Genomic DNA, 23,174 nt, shown 5'->3' with positions numbered 1-23,174 from the left:
CTGTCAGTAAGATCAACTCCTCCAAAATCACAAATATAGGCATGCAGGTCTTGGAAATGTAAACCTATCAAAACCTTTAAATCTTCTATCTGTTGCTGCATTCCTGAGTAATTACCAATTGTATTAGCAAATGAGGTGTGAAGAAGCCTCTGCCTTCAGGGGTTGATTCCCCACTTGGCCCAGCCTCTTTAGCTTGACTGACAGCTCACGGTCTGGTGCCAGACAAGGAAATCAGAGTGTGAGCTACTAATCAGGCTAAAGCTTCTGGGCTGAGCGGGGAAACAACCCCAGGAGGCAGAGGCTGGTAAGTGCTCGGTCACACCTACAGCACCACATCTGCATTTAAATTAAAATTCTAATAGCTCAGGATGCAGTAAGAGATAGAAGATAGGAAGGGGTCAATGAATATACATTTCCAAGACCTGCAGGCCGATACACGCTGTGTTACTGTCCGTGTATCAAAGGTCAGCGTTTCTGCTTCTATTATGGAGTGGTGACCTTGCTAGAGAAAGCAGTATTTCATTTTTGATATAGACGGAACTGCCTCCCTGTGTAGTGAGTCATTAAACTGGAGGCGGTAGCACAAAATCAGCATTCTAAAAAAGGTTGTGGTCTTTTTCAGAGTTTGCTTTTATGGTAAGTCTTATATTACAGTCACAATGCCAGCAGGATATAACCCGGCCGCTCTGGGATAATTCTAGGTGGGACACATGAATTTTCAGGAGTAGCACTTTGTCATGATCACCAGTTCAGGCCCACCACCAAATGCACAGTACTTACCTTTGGGAAGAGGGCTGCCATTTCTGTTACTGCAATGTGTATTCTTTCTGAACATGGTATATAGCTGCAAAGAACAAATAACAGCATCTATGAAAACTAGGTCTGGTTTATGGTTACACGGCCAGTATTTTCTTACACTCTCTGTGCAATCTGCTAAGCATAGCCGTTACATCCGCCCTGGTGACATTGCTCATGCTGGGTGCCACATAAGGGGTAGTGCCAGTCATGAAAACCCTATTTTTTAATTTTTTTTTTAAACAGAGTGAATACTGGTATTGCAAAAATGGTGCTTTGGTTCTGTAGAAAATACCATTTTGTTTTTTATTTTTCCATGTCTTCTTCTAGAAGCAGATCTCTCATTGCTTTAGTAGGAGTATATCAACGTATTGTCTCACACGTCATTTCTGATTAATACAGTAGATGGGACGATCTATTGTTTTCTGAGGAGGATATTGTAAGAAAACTATCAGGATGAGATAAAGAAATTGTACTACTTTTATTTATACCGGGGGTCCCCAACCTATGGCTTGGAGGCCCATGTGGCCCGTGGTTGTCTGCCAGCTTGGAGCATTAGCACCATGTCTACCAGCCAGGTATGAAGAGAAAGTCTCCAGATGGTGACTTTTGCAACTAGCCTGCACGGTATATACTGGTTGGGGAAGATAGGAGATACTGCCATTTAGAGGGATGCTTGAAACTACATGCAATGGTGTGGGGAGTGTGCTTGATGCGAGAATACAGAATAGGGGTAAAGTAGGAACCCCAGGATGTAAGTATATTGTTATATATTCGTTGGGGAAGCATTGGCTGTCAACATACCAATAATGGAGGGAGGGAACTCTTGATATGGCTCATGACCATCTCTCAGAGATAGAATGTGGCTCTCAAGGTAAGAAAGGTTGGTGACTAAATTTATACAAATAACCTTAACCGGACTTGTGGACAACAAATCCTTACATGAAAGGATGACTCCAGCATTTGTTGGTGGTTAGGACACTGAATAATGGGATTTCTTCTCATATTCAGCATCCTATGCATTTCAAACTGACATACACAACGAGGCACTGCATGACAAGTAATGTATTAGAAGCAAACATCCACAGTGTTAATAGCATAATACCCCAAGAGCTCCACTCCAAGTCTATGACATACATCACACAGATTGCACTCAGGTTATTAGTAAGCCTGGCCAAAAATACAATGTCTTCAGTTGTGTGAAAAACAGAAACCCCAACAAAAACACTCATGTTATGATGACGGAAAACTGTCTTGCATTGGCTTTTTTTTGTAAGCTCTAAAATAACATGGCTTCTTATGTGCAAGTTTACTGAAAGTCTGGTTAAAACCCAACTGCAGTCAAAACCAAGGAATTCAGGTGAATCCTTAAGGCTCATTCAGATATCAGTAAGTGATTTTTCTCGCACGCAAAAAATTGCCTTATTTTTTTTTTCAGGATTTCGGATCAGTGTAGTCCAATTTGCTTCCACAGACTTGCATTGACAAGTTTGATCCATGACTAGTTTCAAAATTGGACATGTCTTTGTATGGTGCAGACCACTTGGTTCGCAAAAACACATGGACATTTGGACAGCCCCATAAATTATAATGGGCACATATAACTTATGTGAAAGTAAATAAGTTAAATAATTGACCACCAAGCCTTTAGTGTTAAAGGTGACCCAAACCTATTTCCCTGCATGTTGGATCTCTAGGGTGATAAGAGGTCTGGCAGAAGCTTAAGGCCCCTATACACCACTGCCCCCTCCGAGTTCCCTAAACGTTGCCGAGGATTTTGCCACACACTTCAAAAATAAAACAGACCAAACAAGGCAAGTCTTTGTTGTCAAACCACCACAACCCCTTTGTTTAACAGACCAATGCCCTAACCCCATAACTTCCCTCTCCAAAATTACTGAAGGGGAGCTTGCTCATCTTCTCTCCAAATCACACCTCACCACTTGTGCGCTTGCACCTCTTCAAGAAAGCTTACCACCTGTAATGACCACGCTGCCACCAACACCATCGGAGCTGCTGCAACCCCGACCTCCTTCCCCCATAATCCTGTAGAATGTAAGCCCGCAAGGGCAGGGTCCTCGCCCCTCTGTATCAGTCTGTCATTGTTAGTTTGTTTACTGTAAGTAATATTTGTATTTTGATGTAACCCCTTCTCATGTACAGCACCATGGAATGGTGCTATATAAATTAATAATAATAATACGCAGACAGCTGTTGGCTGAATGATTGTTTGGCCAACAGCCAGCTCTCCCATATACAGGAACGCTCCCGCTCAGCTAAGCTCTCTTGTGTTCTCTATGAGGGACCCGCTGCCAGGGAAGCCTTATTTCCTGGGAGAACAAGAGGATAGAGTGTTGAATATCCAACAAGCTGTATCCTCAACTCCCGCAACATCATCTATTAGTGATATCAGCAGGTTCAGCCGACTCTAGTCTAACATGTATGGGAGCCTTTACTTCTCTCTCCCAAATGAGAACACATGAATGCTTGACCAAATCGTGAGAGAGCTGTTGGCTGTATGCGCGTTCTGTCAACAGCTATATAAGTTGTGTGGCCACCTTAAGCTGCTCAGAGGCTTATCCTTTCATGGAAATATCAGGTATATGGAAACCTGGCATGTTGAAAGCCTTCATTTCCTGCCACATCTACATTACAAACATGAGAAGGTTTTTGCTGCACACAGTGATCCTGATTCATTAAAGCTTTTACACCAGAATACTGGAGTAAAAAGCCATGAAAAATCACAAAGTTTTGGCGCAATGTAAGGCTGCATTAAAATGTTGCGAATTTTGACGCTCTCACACCATTTTCGCCCAGCTGAGCTGAGTTAGCAGAGCAGGGGCGGGATTGGAGGGGGGCAGAGGGACGAGGTGTAGGCAACCTCTCTTGTCCAATTTAAGACAAGCAGAGGCGTTCGCTACACCACAAAACATACTCAAATCTCTGACTGGAGTAAGACTTGTAGAGAGGGAAATGCCATTTTTCAGATGCCCCCAATTCATGAAGAGATGTGCGTCTCAATGAATCAAGAGCATATGACTACAGCACACCTCCTCATCAATATCTGAGTGAAAAACTCTGATATTGATGCCTGTGTAATTAATGAATAATTAATTGTTTAAGGCCAACTTAAAATGCAACCATCATGTTTTACAGTGGGGAAAAAGTATTTAGTCACCACCAATTGTGCAAGTTCTTCCACGTAAAAAGAGGAGAGGCCTGTAACTGACATCATAGGCAGACCACAACTATGAGAGTCAAAATGAGAAAACAAATCCAGAAAATCACCTTGCCTGATTTGGCAAGATTTATTTTGCAAATTATGGTGGAAAATAAGTATTTGGTCATTAATAAAAGTTCATCTCAATATTTTGTTATATATCCTTTGTTGGCAATGACAGAAGTCAAAAGTTTCCTGTAATTCTTCACAAGGTTGGCACACACTGTTGGTGGTATGTTGGCCCATTCCTCCATGCTGATCTCCTCTAGAGCAGTGATGTTTTGGATCAGTCGCTGGGCAACACGGACTTTCAGCTCCCTCCAAAGGTTTTCTATGGGGTTGAGATCTGGAGACTGGCTAGGCCACTCCAAGACCTTCATATGTTTCTTACGAAGCCAATCCTTTGTTGCCCTGGCGGTGTGCTTGGGATCATTATCATGCTGAAAGACCCATCCATGTTTCATCTTCAATGCCCTTGCTGATGGAAGGAGGTTTGCACTCAAAATCTCACGATACATGGCCCCATTCATTCTTTCCTGTACACGGATCAGTCATCCTGGTCCCTTTGCAGAGAAACAACCCCAAAGCATGATGTTGCCACCCCTATGCTTCACAGTAGGTATGGTGTTCTTTGGATGCAACTCAGCATTCTGTCTCCTCCAAGCATGACGAGTTTTGTTTCTACCAAACAGTTCTACTTTGGCTTCATCAGTCTATATGACATTCTCTCAGTACTCTTCTGGATAATCCGAATGCTCTCTAGCAAACCTCAGATGGGCCCAGACATGTACTGGCTTAAAGGGAACCTGTCACCCCAAAAATCAAAGATGAGCTAAGCCCACCGGCATCAGGGGCTTATCTACAGCATTCTGCAATGCTGTAGATAAGCCCCCGCTGTATCCTGAAACATGAGAAAAAGAGGTTAGATTATACTCGCCCAGGGGCGGTCCCGCTGCGGTCCGGTTCTAATGGGCGTCGCGGTCCGGGGCCTCCCATCTTCTTACGATGACGTCCTCTTCTTGTCTTCACGCTGCGGCTCCGGCGTACTTTGTCTGCCCTGTTGAGGGCAGAGCAAAGTACTGCAGTGCGCAGGCGCCGGGAAAGGTCAGAGAGGCCCGATGCCTGCGCACTTTGCTTTGCCCTCAACAGGGCAGACAAAGTACGCCTGCGCCGCAGCCACAGCGTGAAGACAAGAAGAGGATGTCATCGTAAGAAGATGGGAGGCCCCGGACCGGACGCCCACCGCAGCGGGACGGCCCCTGGGTGAGTATAATCTAACCTCTTTTTGGGGGTGACAGGTTCCCTTTAAGCAGGGGGACAAGTCTGGGACTGCAGGATCTGAGTTGCTTGTGGCGTAGTGTGTTACTGATGGTAGCTTTTGTTACGGTGGTCCCAGCTCTATGTAGTTTATTCACTAAGTCCCCCTCGTGTAGTTCTTGGATTTTTGCTCACCGTTCTTGTGATCATTTTGACCCCACGGGGTGAGATCTTGCTTGGAGCTCCAGATCGAGAGAGATTATCAGTGGTCTTGTATGTCTTCCATTTTCTTATTAAGCTCCTTGCCTATTGCAGATTTAATCTTCCCAGCCTGGTGCAGGGCTACAATTTTTTTTCTGGTGTCCTTCGACAGCTCTTTGGTCTTCACCATAGTGGAGTTTGGAGTGTGACTATTCGAGGTTGTGGACTGGTTTCTTTTATACTGATAAGTTCAAACAGGTGCCATTACTACAGGTAATGAGTGGAGGACAGAGGAGCCTCTTGAAGAAGTTACAGGTCTGTGAGAGCCAGAAATCTTGCATGTTTTTAGGTGACCAAATACCTGTTTTCCACCATAATTTGCAAAATAAATCTTGCCAAATCAGACAAGGTGATTTTCTGGATTTGTTTTCTCATTTTGACTCTCATAGTTGTTATCTACCTATGATGTCAATTACAGGCCTCTCACCTTTTTAAGTGGGAGAACTTGCACAATTGGTGGCGGACAATCCTTTTTTCCCTATGTACATACAATCTGATCTATGGGCAGCATGGAACAGAGAAAGAGAAGATGAGCATAATCATATAGAAGTTTCTTGGTAAAGATTCAATAAAACTAATTTTATTCATTGAAATCCCTGGTGTTTGTAAGTATAACATAGTGGGTGGTCCTACTCAGTGACTGACAGTCTTCCCTGTATGTCTGCGCGTGCAGAGACAGCTGTCAGTCATGTACTGGGACCGCTCGCTGGACTCATTTGCAGACAAATCTCAAGGTCTTCAATGAAGAAAATTCAAATTTACTGAAACTTTTCCCTCAAAAATATATATCAATATGATCAGCTCTTCCAGCTCAATAACATCTGCATGCAGATCAGATACCATTTCAACATGGCAGGTTCCTTCAAGGTGCCAGTCAACAAGCTCTCCATATCTCAGCTTCCCGTATAGCGCTCCGATTGTCAGAAGTTTTAGCCTCAAAACTTCTAGAATGATACTGAATAGCAGCATGAATGTAGCAGTCATTTCTATGTGAGTGAATTAAAAGGAAAATCAGAGGAACGTTCTGCATCATAACAGTCATAGTCCCAAAAAGTCAATTTTGAAATATGTACAAATAACACGCTATTGTAATATGACTATCCTATCACTCTATGGCTCAGCTTTTGCTTATTATCAACTGTATTGCACCCCAAACAATGATGGGGACACTAACTATATGTAGCTTGTAATACAGCAAACAATTGCATATAGGAAAAGCCTGCAATTAGAAGCCATGGTGAGGCAGGAAATACAGACATAGATAGGCATGCGATGAGTGTTCAGACCAGAGGTAGACGTAACACCAGATGGTTGTTCTTCATATTTAGTGTACATGGTAAATTAGCATTATGGGTTATTTACTTGCACCAATAGGCACGACAAATTGCAGCAAAGAGAGACAGGCAAAAACATAGAAATAGAAAGGTCACTGTGCCTGGGAAACAGGGACAGAGGCCGGAGTACCAGGAGGTAGAGTCTGGCTGCTGGAGGGCCAATGGCTGCAGTGGGGCTTTCTCTGCCCAAGGAACCAATGTGCTAAAACAACCAAGGCTATGCCTCAGCCTGCGCACACTTTCACGTTCAAAGGGCCTGTGTCAGAATAAGCGGAGGACATGACAGAAAACAAAATGTCAATGAAGAAATGGTTTTGAGAAATACATAAAGATTAACTATTGTCTGTCATACTTTCAGCAAACATTTACTCCCAAAAGGCAGAACTATGGGCTTTACAACCTACAGTAGCTCCCAAAACAACCATACAGCTGATGTACAGGAGGAATACAACATTTTAGAGCTTCTTTTAGGCCACGATATCCAAATGAAGCTTTTCAGTAGACGCTCCTGCCATCTAGATGTATGAATGTGGCTCATCAGTCCAACAGCAACTCTAAGAAAAGTCATGCCACAAAAATGTGTGCAACTTGTCTGACATGATGTCGGGAAATGGTTTTAGAACTCTGATTTTGCTGTAAATAAAAACAGCCAAGTTGCAGACGAGTCATGTGTGACTTTCATTGACGCCTATGGCAAATGAATCGCTTGGGACAAATGACAGAAAATCCAACACGTTTGCAACTCTGTTTCGCAGCATGTTGTAATATGACACCATAGGAAATCATTTAAATTCCAATGTGTTGCTGCGATTTCAGTAGCCCTGGCCTAGCTGTGGCCAAATTACAGAATACATTACATGTATCTTATTGTGCCACAGAATAGTATTTTAAGGCTTATGTACTGAAAAATAAATCTGTTCCCATGACTGGCAGGCTAGCCTACTTATTTGTTACTGCCATAATGGCTGACTTCATGTGCTGAGATGCCATTTTGCCATTATGATTTTTGCTTTAGGAGCAAACAATTGTCTGTTTAACATGCTAGTCAGTAGATGGAAAAAAACAGAAAATAACTGATACCTTTTGTTTAATGGTAAAAATGATTTTAAATATGATAACCCTTCCAGACTAAATAGGTGGCTACATCAAGCATCTTCATCTACGCTGCTTACTTCTACTAATAACTTAAGATCAGAATATGCTTTGCAAAAACTATTCCAAACCATTAATTTCTACCATATGGCACTTAGGATTATTCATTACAAAACTGGAATAGAGAAAAGTTCCAATCATACCTGGATGTCTAAATAAATATATACGTACACTAATCAGCATTGAAATTTCAACCCCAAGAAGGAAAAGTAATGGAGTTATGAAAATCACAAGATTGATAGACATGTTAATCATATAAACATCATGAAAAAATAGAAAACTTCAGAACATCTCGAATTATTCAGTATCGAGTATGACCACCATGTGCAGAAATATGCACACTTAACTTCATTGATGGCAAGGGCCTGTATTAATGGCTGTGTGAGGAATGTCTGCCACGCTGAATAATCAAGATCCACTGTTCCCAGCGCCTTTCGTAATTGCAGACCAATTAAGTCCCAGAAGTGCTTGATGGGAGTCAAGTCACATGCTTCAGGCCATGGTAGCACATTTAAGCCCATCACGCTGCTAACAGTAGCACAAGAGACATGTAGCCTGGCGTTGCAGTGTTGAAAAATGGCTTCTGGGACACTTGGAGAAATGGCCCTACTACTGATTCCGCAATCAAATCAAAGTAATGCCAAGTTATTAGTGTATATGGAAAGAAAATTAGAGGGGTCCGGCTATGGTACATTACGCCACCCCACACAATCGGCTATGGTACATTACACCACCCCACACAATAATTGCGTGAGTAGGATGTTCCCTCGTGAAGGCCTATTCATGGCATTGCCCAAATGGTCTCCAGACCAATCTCCTGATATTATTGCATCCATGGCAAAAGCGAGGCTCATCTCTGAGGAGGCTAGACTTCCATTCCATCCTCCAATGTTATATGGCTCTGCACCATGACAGCTTTTAAAACCGATGGGGTGAGGTCAATGGAACCTGTAGCTGGACATGTGGTTCGTAGCCCAATATTGTGCGAACGCTTTCTGATAGTTTGTGTAGACACTGTGTGACAACTTACATTTGGTATGTGACGTCCAATTTCACTTTTAATACTGAATGGATCAATCTTAGAACCAGTGATACGGCCATTTCTCCATAGTGCCATTAATATGCTCATTGATAACATGCCAAGGCATGTAAGTGCGTCTATTTCTGCATGTGGCTCCCATAGTCCATACTGAATAAACCAAGTTGTTTTAAAAAAAATGGGCTTCTATTTTTTTTCCCATCATTTGCATATCACTAAAATGTCTAGCCACTGTGTAGATTGAGATAATTCCACTACTTGCCCTTCTTGGTGTTCCAAGAGTATATACAGTATATCTTCAGTGTAGCTGCCTTCCACTTTTCAATTTGCTATATTTTGCTCTGTCTCTCTCTGCTCGCTGTATCATACTGAACCAACATGGACACTAAAATATGGAATTTGTAAAATCCGTGGTATTAATACTGTTTTGGATTCCAAATAGGCAGAAGCATACTCTACTTCATAGTACAAGTCTTCATGAGCTTTACTAACAGTCAGGTGTCCATGTTGCAGAAAAAAAAAATCAAAGCTGGTGACCAGTTTTTGCTCTTTGCTCTTCGTGCAATCGGTTAGGCTACGTTCACACTAGCGTTGTGCGCCGCTGCGTCGGCGACGCAACGCACAACGCACGCAAAAACGCGTCAAAACGCACGCAAAAACGCTGCGTTTTGTGACGCATGCGTCGGTTTTTGCCGAAAATCGGACGCAAGAAAAATGCAACTTGCTGCGTTTTCTTGGTCCGACGCTTGCGGCAAAAAAGACGCATGTGTCGCACAACGCAACACAAAAAAACGCATGCGTCCCCCATGTTAAGTATAGGGGCGCATGACGCATGCGTCGCCGCTGCGTCGCCGACGCAAACCCGACGCAAATTAGCTTAACGCTAATGTGAACGTAGCCTTAAATGTTGCTTCCACCTGCTACATTGCTATAGCTGGAAAGCCATCACTACATGTGTATAGTTTCATGGAGACAGGCTAAGACCTCTATGTCTCATCACAAGAAGAACACAACGTCTATCATAACGACTGCCCTCAGCGCTTCTCCTTCTGTATCGGCCACTATCAGGGATTGATGCAGAAAGCAGCTGGAAATATTCAGCTTCCTGCCAGTGGGAGCGAGTTGCAGGAAGATGTCTGACCCTACTTATAGGTGGGGAGTTTGGGGAAGCTCTTCTGTGATAGGTAGGGGGGTATACTCTACAACCATATTTACCCCAAGAAGGGAAATTCTAAATATTGGCGTGAAAGGAGGCGATATTAGTATTGAGACCTTAACATCCTTAGTTTTGCTTAGGTTAGTTTTTAGAGGTGGGGCCCGAGCCTTGCTAAGTTTTGTCTGATTGTTTGGTACTCCCAAATAACTGAATAGAAAGTGTGCTCCATGCAACTCCACTTCTCCAGTAATGGCAGTATGTGACGGGGACCTAGGAGTGGGTCGTATAGCTGTCAGACATTTATGGCACATCCTGTGAATATGCCTTAAGAGTCTGAGATGGGCATAATCCCTTTAAAGGAACTCTGTCAACAGAATTTGCCTGCCCTACATTATTTACATGTGCTTGTAGCCCTTTCAAAGACAAGTCCAGCAATACCTTCACATGGCCAGTCCAATCATCCATTACTGGGAAATCAGTTTTTAAATGATATGCAAATAAGGCCTCTGTCACTCCAGCTCTATTCACCACTGACCACTCCTTTGCAGGACAAGGCATAGCTGGGGCATGAATAGAGCTGGAGTGACAGAGGCTTCAGAGCTAGAATTAGTTCTTCATCCTCATTTGCAAATCAATTCAAACACTTATTTCTTAGTAATGGAGGAATGGACTAGTCATGTAAAGACTGGACTTATCTTTGAAAAAGTTACATGTGTATATAAAATTGTTGTGGGTGTAAAATCCTGCGGACAGAATCCCTTTAAACAAACTAATATATATGATCATGGTTTAAAATAAGGCTCCAACATTAAGCAGTGACTGATAAAACCCATTTGCCTTGATGTCCACAGTATGCAGCCCAAATTACCTGTCATGTTTGTTTTCTTGTGCTGCCCGAAGCAGCTCTTGAATATTTTTGGTGATCTGTTCAGTCTTTCGTATGACGTCCTCAGTGCTGGGGAGGATAGTGCTTGCATCTACATCAGGGTCATCCATTTCAGGAATGGAGCCTTCTCCGTGCCAGGCCATGCTTCTCTGCCGTCCTTTCCTGCTTGAACTGCATAGGTATATGAGGCTTAGGGTGCTTTCACATAGTGTTCAGCTACACAAATTGAGCGCATAGTCTGGCAAAAGCTTATTTTGGATCACAATGATTTCTAAATTTCTCACTTCCTGTGCTACAGAAGTGATGTTCTGAAGACTAGTGATAGCAGCTTGGCAATAAAATCTGCAAAACCTGTGCAAGTGATTCGCTGCTTCTACACACAATATAATAACCCCATAATAAAGTTCTAGATTACTAAATGAGTTACCTTGCTGGGGGTGGACTGATTTATCGATATCAGATGCCTTCTTTTGCAGAGTAAAGTGTGTTTTCCCTGTGAAGCCTGAGCGCTCTCCATGTCACAATGCTCTAACTTGTGCCCTCTGCCATCTCTCAAATACCCTTGATACAGCAGAGCGAGCTGTGATATCTGCATATACTTTAATAGTAAAGTAACCAGATCTGACCACAGGGTGGCGTAATACCGTACTGCACTATCAGACTATACAGAGGGTTTCTTTGGAGCCTACCTTGAGCAGCAGCTGCATTACGCTACTCCTCAATATCCTACAAAACAGTGGGATAATTGTAACCAAACTTTCGTTTTTAGATTTATATTCACTGTAAATCTTCAAAGTTTGCATAGTCTTAGAAAAAAAAAAAAAAGACAATTTCAAAATACATTTTGGACCTACCTGGTTTCTTCCAGCTCTGCATCATGAAGAGTATTATCATAGTCGCTTTCTGGTACGCTCGTCTGCTTTTCTACTTTTGACCCCTAAAGTGAGTGAGCAGATACTTTACATACTTATAGATTATAATGCTTGTTAAAAAAAAAGCCAGCACTATGCTATTGGGCACCAAAATTATTAATTCAGCAGTTATGTGGTCATTAAAGGGGTTGTCCGGTCTTCAGATAAAAGCCTGTATTCCTTTTAGGTTTCTGCACACTTCTGAAACCTGCCTATGTACCGTGCACACACTGTCCGTTTCTCCGGTATGGCGTGTGCAATTTGCATACTTCCAGCCATATTCCGACTAGACGTGCTCCACTTTGCTCAATTCACTTGCAATGAGAGAGGACAAACCCATCTAGTAGGATTGTGGCCGGAAGTGTACAAATTGCATACCTGCAATCAAATGACCGTCCAGTCTCACCAGCAATATTGGAGAATACTGACATCGGGCGGTGATTACATGTGGAGGATTCAGAAGTTTGCAGTCACAGGATAATTGCAGACTTCTCTCCAAAGGCCAGACAACCCCTTTGAAGAATTATTCTCATGCTGTGTCTTCGCATCCTTGTTGCTGGGGGACCGGAATTCTGCCTTGATTGCCAGTTCTGATCGGTAGTTGCTCCTGTTATTGTCACATATTAATAGCCTGTCAGTGAATTCTCTGTAGTGTACACGTTTATCAATATATTTGCATGTAAAGATAACAGAGCATTTGAACAAGAACATGACTGGCAAAGTTAGAGTAGTGATTAGGAGATTTGCTCTGGAAACTGCAGATGGTGAAGCCTGGTGATTTTGCAGGAATAACAGGTGGGAAGCGGAGATGGGCGGTGTGGTGACTAGTTAACTGATGTATAGAAATTAATAGGCTGGAGAGAAGTGACTGCTATCCCGGAAATAAACTCCTCTGCCTGAAACATTTATACTCCATGAGGCTCTGGTGGTCGATTTCCTTGGCAAAAAGCTGTACACTATGTAAGATAAAAGCTTTCATTAGCAGGAGAATGTAAAAAAAAGTAAGTCAATAGCAAACGTGATTATTTTCATGCTGTGTAACTAAATATACCAATTTCATAATGTGAGAATACCTCTTTAAATAATTACTGGCAAACTGGATATACATCGTTTGAAAATGCTCCACTTGTGCATATCACTTTTTTTTGGCTAATAGTTAACTGCTGCATTTAGATTTGGCATTAATAAATTGTCACAGCTTTTTTTAACCTTTTCAATTTTAGCCCAGAATCCAGAATGTTTTTCATACTGTCTCCATACTTCATATGAACCAAATAACTGTTATCAGCGGCAACATTCAGCTGCTGTCAATGAGAAAATTGCACATGTGCTGTGAACATATTCTACCCAACAGAATTAGGCATTTGTGTAATCAAATATAACAGTTTATAAACAGGTCTGTACTTCCAATCACAGTGACGTAAACCCTCTATAGTAATTATGGCATTTCAGACTTAGCATAAGAAAGGCATGCTTGGACGCTAAGTTTTGCAAAAATCATGAAACCAGTAATAAAGCCCTAGTTCATTAGAATATGTATGTTATGTTGGTTTGGATTTTTGATAGATGAAAAGCGATATTCGATGTTTCAACATTATACTCATTTTAAGGAGAATTATGAAATTACGTTAAAGTTCTCTTTTCTATCTCAACACTTTGTTCTCCAAAACTCTACCTCATTAAAAGGGAACCTGTAGTGTCCCCAAAACGCTATCATCCTGAAGATATCGGGTTAATTTATAGATTCCTCCTGTACATGTTGAACTATGTGTTACTCTATAATGTCTTATTATTAAGCTCAAGGTTAATAGTGTTATAAACGTGTGTGGCTACTGGGAGGAAATTAACTTTATTCCTCCAGGAAGCCTCCGGATTTCAGTCAGAGGTGCAGCCTCAGTACACAGTGAGCGAAGGATGGATCAGGCCTCGGTACACTGACTGACAGTCGGTTCTGCACGGATTGACTGACAGCTGTCTATACAGCACATATGCCAGGGTCTGCTTACAACTGCTGCTCACTGTGTATTTAGCGGAGACTGAAGCTACACCTCTATGACTGAAAGCCGGCGGCTGCCAGGAGGAATGAAGTTAGTTTTCTTCCAGTAGCCGTGCTTTTAGCGAGGTGACCGCACAGCTTTAGAATGTTATTAACCTGCAGATTAACCCTATCTGCAGGTGAATAGCGTTTAAGGACATAACAGATTCCCTTTAAAGTCAGTAGAGTCCATCACGGTCTAAAGAACACGTGATTTCAAATTTTGCCTGATCCACTGATCCCTACTTAAGGCCCTACGTTAGGAATATGTACCAAGTTTTGCTAGAGGTCATAATAAATACAGCTGGTTGAAGCTTGATAGGACATTAGAGAAGAACACATTCTTTTGATATCTACCTTCAGGAGGTAAAAAAATAAAATAAAAAATTGTATGTGATTAGTTTACGAAATCTTTTCAGTCTGTTCTACTAATTTTGAAACCAGAAGCTTACCAATCTCATCTTCCAGAAATTGTCATGATGTGTTTAAGATTTTGGTCTGAAAATCACTATGACTGCGATTAGAAATATTGGATATGATGAAAAACTAGTTGAAATGACAGGACAGAATAATCAAAAAATGTTATTTGCTGCCCAATCAGAGCTCAGCTTTCAGTTCTAACCAGTTCTGGTTACATGAAAGCTTTTCGGTGATTGTGATAGACAACAAAGATTTTTCTCCAGCCACTATGTTCACATTCCACACAGATCAACCACCTAGATACTGAGATTTATGTGACTTGTGTTTGTGGCTACCCTAATGGTTAATGCACATGGCTGTATTAAAGCTCCACTTTGTATAGTGTCTTAATAGGTCTTTCATAGAGCCCTTACTGGACCACTATATGTCTCGGGTATATGCCTCCAATTCTACGCCTAGGCATAAAGAGTTTCCATACCAGATTGGCCCAAACAATATATATTGGCATGTACCATAACTTGTCATAGGTAACAACGTATTCTTCCTTAGAATCAATGGTTTTCTTTATCTAATCGATACATTTTTTCCTGTTTGCTTGGTAACAAAACTTACCTGTATGTAATAGAAGACTATCCACAAGTCAGATGGCAACCCCTGTACCTTACGCCAACAAATGGGTGGCAAACCGCAATATGAAAGTACCTTAATGCACATGGCAGTTCCATAATGTACACAGCTGTAAGTCACGTAGTAGCCCCACAAAACGCTGAGAATATTATAGCATCTTATGGAACATACCACTAGTTTGTTTTTTACATTATATAGGAGGCAAACACAGCAGGGTCCCACATGAATGCGTTATTCTTGTCATACCATAGGGTGCATGAGCCCTTACACAAAAGATATCTTTTCATACTTAAAAGAGGACCTTTCACCAATTTTTTTCATGTTCATGGTTGTTACCATGTAGTAGTGGCTGCAGAGCGGAATAAGTTTTATTGTTTTTTTTTCTTAATTTTGCCTTTCCGTTGCACAGATATCAGCAATCAAGTACTTGACACCTAATGAGTTAGTTAAGAAAGTTTTCACTGGGGGTGTGTACTTGTCTCCTGTATGAGGCTGACCAATCATAAGCAGGCAGCGATATAGAAGTGCAGAAGGTCCGGTGATTATGTCATCTGGATCACATGACCAGAATCCACAGGACATTCCAGCTGAGTGTAAGCGCTGAAGATAAGTACACCCCCCCATTGAAAACTATCTAAACTAAAGGTAACTCCGTAGGTGTCAGCTGTTTGATTGCCAATATCTCCTCAACGGAGAAGTATAAAAAAAAAATGTATTCTGCTCAGCAGCCGCTATTACATCTTAAGTCCAGTTCAACATGAAAAATTTGGCAAAATGACCTCTTAAAATAGGTCATCAATGTCTTATTGCTGCCTACCCATCAGCACAGTGAAAGGTTAAATGGGAAGAGGACCTTTGATAAAAAAAGAACAAAACTGCAATTGAAAGTTGTGATTAAAACATCATATAAAACAAAAAACTGAGGGCTGAACTACAATTACAAATTTCAGTGTAACAGACAAATCTTGCAAGTGAGTGGATACAAGACCTTCCGGTGGGAGGATTAATTATATAGAGCATCGTGCCGGTAGCATTAAATGGTTGTGATCTGTATGGGAAGAGGTGAATGATGTTACAATGAGGCATTGTTGCTTCATGCAGAGAAAGGACTGTTAGCAAAAGGGGAAAAAATGGTAAAGGGAGAGATGTGGAGCTCTCATGGAGAAAGTAAGGTCTCCATTGAGCAGAGCTAACTTAGAAGGTACTTAACCCTTCGTGTGCTTTCATCTCTTGACCAGGAAAGCGTAGAGGGGAAGGAAGGCAGGGATGAAGAGGAGGTCACATATGCACTCCTCCCGATCTGAAGGGAAAAAGAAAAACACTCGAGATACCCAAAAATAAATAAATAAATAAACAACGTATTTGTATGGAGGGTAACTAAACATAAATCATAAAAAAAAGAAGAAGCAAAAACAAAAAAACCTTGGCAGGAAATAAGTGGAAAAAAGTTTTCAGCATTTTCTTAGTTAAAATGTAACATGGACACCATTTCACGGGCTTCTGAAAGGAAAATCTGCTAAATTAGACAGAAAGTGGAGGATGTATCATTAAGTATTTTATTAATCACACATTTTTAATAGACTTGGTGACAAAGCCACTGATAGAAGTCAATGGAAAAATTTGTTTTTTTAGCTCTGCATATTTTCGCATATTTTATTTATATATGTTATTCAACTATTCATTATTGGCCATAAAAAGCATTACATGAAAAGAAAAAATAAAATTCTGCATTTATTTACACCAATATTATGTAGAAAGGTATTTGGCACAAAATACAGAAATAAAAAATCCAGACTTGAGTAAATAGGCAGTATATGGCCAACGAAGGGGATGGGGTTACGATTTTATATAAGTATAGTAAGGAGTTTCCCAACATACAGAGCCTCAATACACAAGTTTAAAAAGAACTTCCTCGGAGTTAACCCTATTTATACCAAAAAGCGCCAGATTTTGAAGAAAAATGGAGGTACATCTGGGTATACAACATCAACAAGCACGTTATATGGAGCATCGTCTGTAGCTCACCTGCTTTGCGTCTGAACGGCGACATAATTATAATATAAAGCTTGAAGTAAAGAAATATAATCCACAGAGACATGTATGAGGTCACTTGCACAGAAAGGAGAGGCATGCAGAGCAAGAGAAGCACTGATCTTACTTACATGTGTCGGGAAAGGTTGGAGTCGTTTAATGCTTTCTTCTGGGTAAGTGACTTCTCCCATTGGGAGGTAGGGCTTCTGGGCAGATCCGGTCTCATACATAGACATGGGCCTGCTACCTCGTCCTGAAGGCCGCCTCTTTAGTGCAGGTGGGTTGGTGAGGTCGGTGTACTCGGACCCAGGCGGGGCCTGATATAGGTGGTTTGTGGCCTGTCTCCTCAGGTTGGTGTTCTCACATTGCAGGGTTTGGAGCTGAAAGAAAGTTTAGTAGTGGGACTTTGCTTTGAAATGAGGTTGCAGGGCAATAGGGTGACAAACAAAAAGCTCTCGCACAGTAGACACTAGTAGCAAGCATGGCTGGACTTCTCAGCACTAACTCCTCACTTTCACGGATGGAAACTGATCCGGTTTTGCTTAAAAGTACAAATATCTTACACATTAGAATAACCTCTACTATGTATTTTGGGGATTAGTTAAAGGTAATCTGGCACCAGGGTTTTGCCACCTATTCTAAAATCAGCAGAGACCCCGATTCCAGCGATGTGTCACTTACTAGGCTGCTTGCTGTAGTTTTGCTAAAAATCCCTTTGTTTCCCAGCAGGAGATTATGACCAAAGAATTAAAAAACCTGTTGCCATGTAGTCCTCTATATGTATAACTCCACCTGATCAATGATGACCAACTTTGTGTGTACACTGCATAGGCAGAAAGCCGTCAGCGGTGTAGGCGAGGTTATACAGGGCTCGGCATTCAGAGTACTGGTAGATCTGCAGCAGATAAAACACTCATTTTAACGAAACTGCAGCAAGCAGCCCAGTAAGTGACACATCGCTGGAATCAGGGTCTCCTCTAAATTATGCAGCCCTCGGATGGTTAATTAAAACCCTGATTCCCTTTAAGTAGCCAGCCAAAAAGTACAACCCCAGTCTTGTGTGTTAAGCAAAGCATGTTTAATGTAAAGGCATACATCATGCTATGTGAATTTTGGCTGAAATCACATGAAATCATGGCACTTATAGCGGTTAATCTAAAAACATAGCATGGCACAGACATGCAAAGCAACAAAAGATGGTGCAAATTGAAAGAATTGTTTTACTGGAATGCAGACAAAAAATACTTTCAAATACATTTTATTAAAATGTATACAGTTTGTACATTTAAAAAAAGTTGTAACTATGTACTAAAATATACACATTTAAGATTAAAATTTCAGTAAGCCAAAAGAAAATGGCCACTATGCCTGGACCATGTGGTGGTGGTAGTACTTCAGGGTATTTTTACTATCATATAGGGGGATTTATAAGCCATAGAAGAAACTGATGAAGAAGTCATTCCTTTATATTTCCCAGTTCTTTGGAAACCACTTCTACCTTTGGTTTAAAAACGTCTGCCAGCCTAAAAGGTGAAAGGTAAGTGTGGCGATATCACCCTCTGATCTGGCAGTAGGTTTACCGACAATAAGTGTGTTGTGGTTTATACGATACTTGTGAAATTTTACATCTCCTGAGGGGAGACCAATATAAAAGGTTAAAGCGGTCGTCCACTACTTTTTCACTGATGATTTATCCTTAGGATAGATCATCAATGTCTGATCAGTTGGGGTCCGACGCCCGGCATAGCTGCCGACCAGCTGTTATCGGTGTCCGGAACGGCTCGACTGGTGGGCTGTCCGTGTTCTGACAGTGGCTGCTGCAGGGTACTACACATCCACCTACCATTCATATCAATAGGAGGCGGATGTGCGGTACCCTGCCACCGCCACTATCAAAAGATGGAGCAGATCTAGAAACTAGCAGTAACGGCCATCAATGGGGTGCTGGGTGTCTGACCCCGATCAGACATTGATGATCTATCCTAAAAATAGGTCATCAATGAAAAAGGAGTGGACAACTTCTTTATCTAATGGCCTTTGACAAATCGGAGTATTTTTGCATACATTACATAATTTAAAGAACACCAAGGTAAATCCATGAAAGGCAGGTAAAAAAAATATATACTTCATTACAGGATCATTAAAAACATTACAACAATGCTGTAGGATATTTCTAGCGCAGTAGTTCAACTGAAATGTCATATATTTCATGTAGGTACAGAGTGTTACTTTATTTTGTTCGTTATGTATGGGGACGACTACTCTTAGTAAGCATCTGTACACCCCTGATTTCTGTTTGGAAGTGACGGTCAGTCTTGGATAGTTACATTTTTTTTTATTGACTTGCACGGATTTATCTTGGTGACCTTGCTATGGTGGTACCAGGAGGCCATTAAATATGGATTGTGGCTATAGGGTAAATGTCTATAATTATTATTATATAGATCTTAGATCTGATTTTGCTAGTGTACTTCCTTTGATAATTCATGTTATAATACCTATATACCGTAATCATTTTTGGAAGGTCAGACTCTGCCCACCTATTCTGAGAGACAGCTCCTCAGGGTGTCTCCTGCTGCTGGGATCTCACACTGCCCAGCGCAGACTATGTGGGTTGAAGCTAAGCACATTTGGACTTATGAATGGTTTCATTTCAAAGCTGCCCATCCTAATACCAGGATTATACAGGCATTCTGACATGAATTTTCAAAGTACTTATATCAGGTCCAAAAGATCTTCCAGAGATACGGGCCTTTGCATTTGGTGCTAATTTTTAATGTCTTTACAGGGGGACATGGGTCACAGGATTCCTCGGGGGCATGTCCAGCGGTTTGTCAGTGCCCGTGGTCTGCCTATGGGCTCTATTTCACTGTAAAAAGCTACTCAGCCCCCATCCAACCCACCAATATAAATTGGTTTGCCATAATATAGTGATTGGTAGATGAGAAGAGGGAGAATAAAAGATTACGGCAGCAGCTATTATGGGGAGTGCTGTACACAGTACTATGGGATGCGTGGGAAAGCAGGAAAGTGAGGGCATCCCACCATGAAGAACCTGCTTGCTCAAAAACGTTATGGAGAAGGTTATGGAAGACATGGGAGTAGGGTATTTTCACCTGTACATAGCAACTCAGGAAATAGACCCAATCTAAACATTTTAAAAGGAGGCTCAAACATAATGTGAACAGTCCCTTACTAATTTGTTTGGCTGGGAAATATCTTTTACATCTACAGGGTGGGCCATGTATATGGATACACCTAAATAAAATGGGAATGGTTGGTGATATCAACTTCCTGTTTGTGGCACATTAGTATATGGGAGGGGGGGGAACTTTTCAAGATGGGTGGTGACCATGGCGGCCATTTTGTAGTCGGCCATTTTGGACACAACTTTATAAATGGCCGACCCAGGTGTATCCATATAAATGGCCCACCCTGTACACTTGTGTAGAGAAAAATTGGAAATTTGCATTTGTTACCCAACAGCAGCAGGAAAATAACTATAGGCTTAAAATCTAGCATTTTTGCATGTATATTTGATGATCATTGACAAGTATAATGGAAAACTTGAAGCGCTTAGTGTAAACATTTGACATGCACAAAGGTCAATAACTAATGTCCGGCAGGCTTCCGGGGATTGCATAGAAACGGCACGTGATATCAGCCAGCATTGTCCACTTGTGCCTTTCAATGCTGCATCTTCAAAAATATTTCCAGGTAAAACATGGTTATAGGCAAATGAAAACATTCAGGACAATGCTGAATTGGATAAAAACTGCTGTGTTCTTGGTTTTTTAAAGAGACAACAGGATTATATTAGTTTCTTTGACATTTCTTCTTCCATCCAAATAAAACTGTAATAAATGAGAACTTTTGGTACTAATTCCAGGCTCTATACACGATTTTGTGAAAGATCAGTCTTACTTTTCCCAAATGGAGCCACCATTTAATAATTAGATAAGACTCATCCATTGCAGATTATTTGGCCATCAGGAATAGCGGCTCATCTTCTTCACTTAGTCTCTGTTGCCAGTAACTGTGAAAGATCAGATACAGATCATGCTCCCAGTACAATCATGGTGTGTGTCTGAACATTCGCATATACATCACAGATGCTAACCCATCTTGTAGCATTTAAAACGCTTTTTGCGTGAATTTACTGCCATAAAGACTCATCAAAGCAGTGAAGACCCCGCTTCCTCCAACCACTGAGTGATTCACAACTTTTCCCATAAAATGTAGCTTACAAGAAGAGCTGACATTAAAAGGGGTTGTCACCTTTGGTGACAATTTTTTTTTTTAAATGCATTCATATGAACCTAAAAAAATATATATTTTTTGCAACTGGGTTTCATTAAAATGTTGCACCGTTTGCCTTTTATAGCCTGTGAGTCACTGTCTATTGCTGGCTGCAGAATAGGTTAACTGAGAATCTGTCAGTCTTTTTCTGATCAGCTGATTTATGACGGCAAATTGCATCAAAGATGAATGTGCAGGAAAACAAAAAAAACCTGTGAAAGTCAAACCATGCTAAATTTTAAAGGATACCCAATAGCAAAAATTATTTTTAGCCCCAAATGTATGCATGTAAGAAAAAGAAAAAAAATCTCCAAAAGTTGAACAACCTCTTTAAAGCTCCAGGTAGCATTTGAATAGGATGCATTACCTTTTTCTTTAAAGGGAACCTGTCACCAGATTTAGCCAATGAGGTACGGCCAGCACCTTACAGGGCTAATATACAGCAGTCTACGATGCTGTCCCCAACCCGACCTGCCCGACAAGAAAAAGACCTTTCATTATACTCACCTGCGGGGCGGTCCGGGTTGTCACTGGTTTGGTCCGGCGCCTCCCTTCTTCTTGCTATGCCATTGTCCTCCTTTCTTTGTGTGGATGACCTGTCTCTATGCTATCCACAGTCTCGCCGGCTGACTAGTGCATGTGCCGGGGCTCTTTAACCTTTCCCGATGCCTGAGCACTGCAGCACTTTGCTCTGCCCTCGTCTGGGCAAAAAGAAGTATGCCTGCGCAGGAAAGCAATGCCGAGGAGACTGTGTGGATGACAGACGAGTCATCCACATGCAGCAAGGAGGACGGTATCGCAAGAAGAAGGGAGGCACCGGACCAAGACCAGCGACACCCCTCAGACCGGACCGCCGCGAAGGGGAGTATAATAAAAGGTCTTCTTCTTGTCTTGCAAATACAGCATATTAGAATGTTGTACATCAGGCCTGAAAGGTGGTGACCATAACTCATATCCGTCAAACCTGGTGAAAGGTCGGATTTAAGGTTTTTTTTGTACTAAAAACCTGATGCTGATAAAATTACATTATTTTAATGAGTTCGTAATAAAAGGTTTTTCACTATTCCATTTCTGTACCAGGTTACTACTGTTTTTTGCTTATTGGACTACCAATGAGAAACTAATCAAAAGTGTAATATACTTTCAAAATTAAAAAAAAAAATTATTCTCTGAGGAAAAAACTGCTCTGAAGTTAAGTCCAGTAGATATCTTCCCCATGAGGAACTTTGTACCTTTTTGACAGATCAGTCTTAACAGTAGACAGACTAGCAGGACAGATTACACAAAGTGGAAATGAATCCTTGCAAGTTTGATGTTGATCTGGGCTTAGTGTTACAGGACCTCCTGCTGTACAAAGCCTCAGCACAGGGTACAGCTAGAAAACAACTGGATTCTTTTACATTATGCCTGGATCTGTCTGTGACTGTTTCCATCAGTCACTCACTTGTTGTTGGTTCTTCAAAGTAGATTAGTAGTGCAATTCAAATCTCCTCTCCTTCCCCATGTTTGATTTCAAAGTCTTCTGTTTCCCTCCCCACCTTTACTCAACTTGACTTCTTGTTCCTTTTAGCACATCAGTGAAAATGTTTTTTACCCCTTAGCCTCCCCCTCTTGTGTTTTATGAAGTGGGAAAGCTGGGATAAGGCACTGCTCACTTTACCCTAGTTTGTTCCACTGCTTTGTGTTCTGGTTGTCTTGCTCATTCATTGGACACTGATCTGTTGCTGCTAAAGATCTGTGAGCAATCTGAG

At 41.5% G+C, this 23,174-nt stretch overlaps 1 protein-coding gene across 5 annotated transcripts in view; it reads right to left on the bottom strand.

Moving 5' to 3' along the window:
- Positions 1 to 23,174, bottom strand: part of GIT2 (GIT ArfGAP 2) — a 109,544-nt gene that overhangs the window by 7,809 nt on the left and 78,561 nt on the right. For 2 of the 5 annotated variants that reach the window (XM_077295620.1, XM_077295605.1), the window contains exons 15-19: positions 17,256 to 17,504; positions 16,304 to 16,393; positions 11,955 to 12,037; positions 11,083 to 11,271; positions 781 to 844 (exon numbers count right to left, since the gene is read on the bottom strand). In XM_077295620.1, the coding sequence (XP_077151735.1) occupies positions 781 to 844; positions 11,083 to 11,271; positions 11,955 to 12,037; positions 16,304 to 16,393; positions 17,256 to 17,504 (675 nt within the window). Of the gene's footprint in view, positions 1 to 780; positions 845 to 6,997; positions 7,124 to 11,082; positions 11,272 to 11,954; positions 12,038 to 16,303; positions 16,394 to 17,255; positions 17,505 to 18,366; positions 21,161 to 23,174 lie in introns of those variants that run through there. The other 3 variants (XM_077295638.1, XM_077295613.1, XM_077295628.1) reach the window with 3 other exon arrangements.

Source organism: Ranitomeya variabilis, chromosome 1 (genome assembly GCF_051348905.1).
Source record: "Ranitomeya variabilis isolate aRanVar5 chromosome 1, aRanVar5.hap1, whole genome shotgun sequence".
NCBI classification, from domain to species: domain Eukaryota; kingdom Metazoa; phylum Chordata; class Amphibia; order Anura; family Dendrobatidae; genus Ranitomeya; species Ranitomeya variabilis.
The sequence above is the reverse complement of the archived record's forward strand: the minus strand, read 5'-3'. Positions and strand labels throughout refer to the sequence as shown.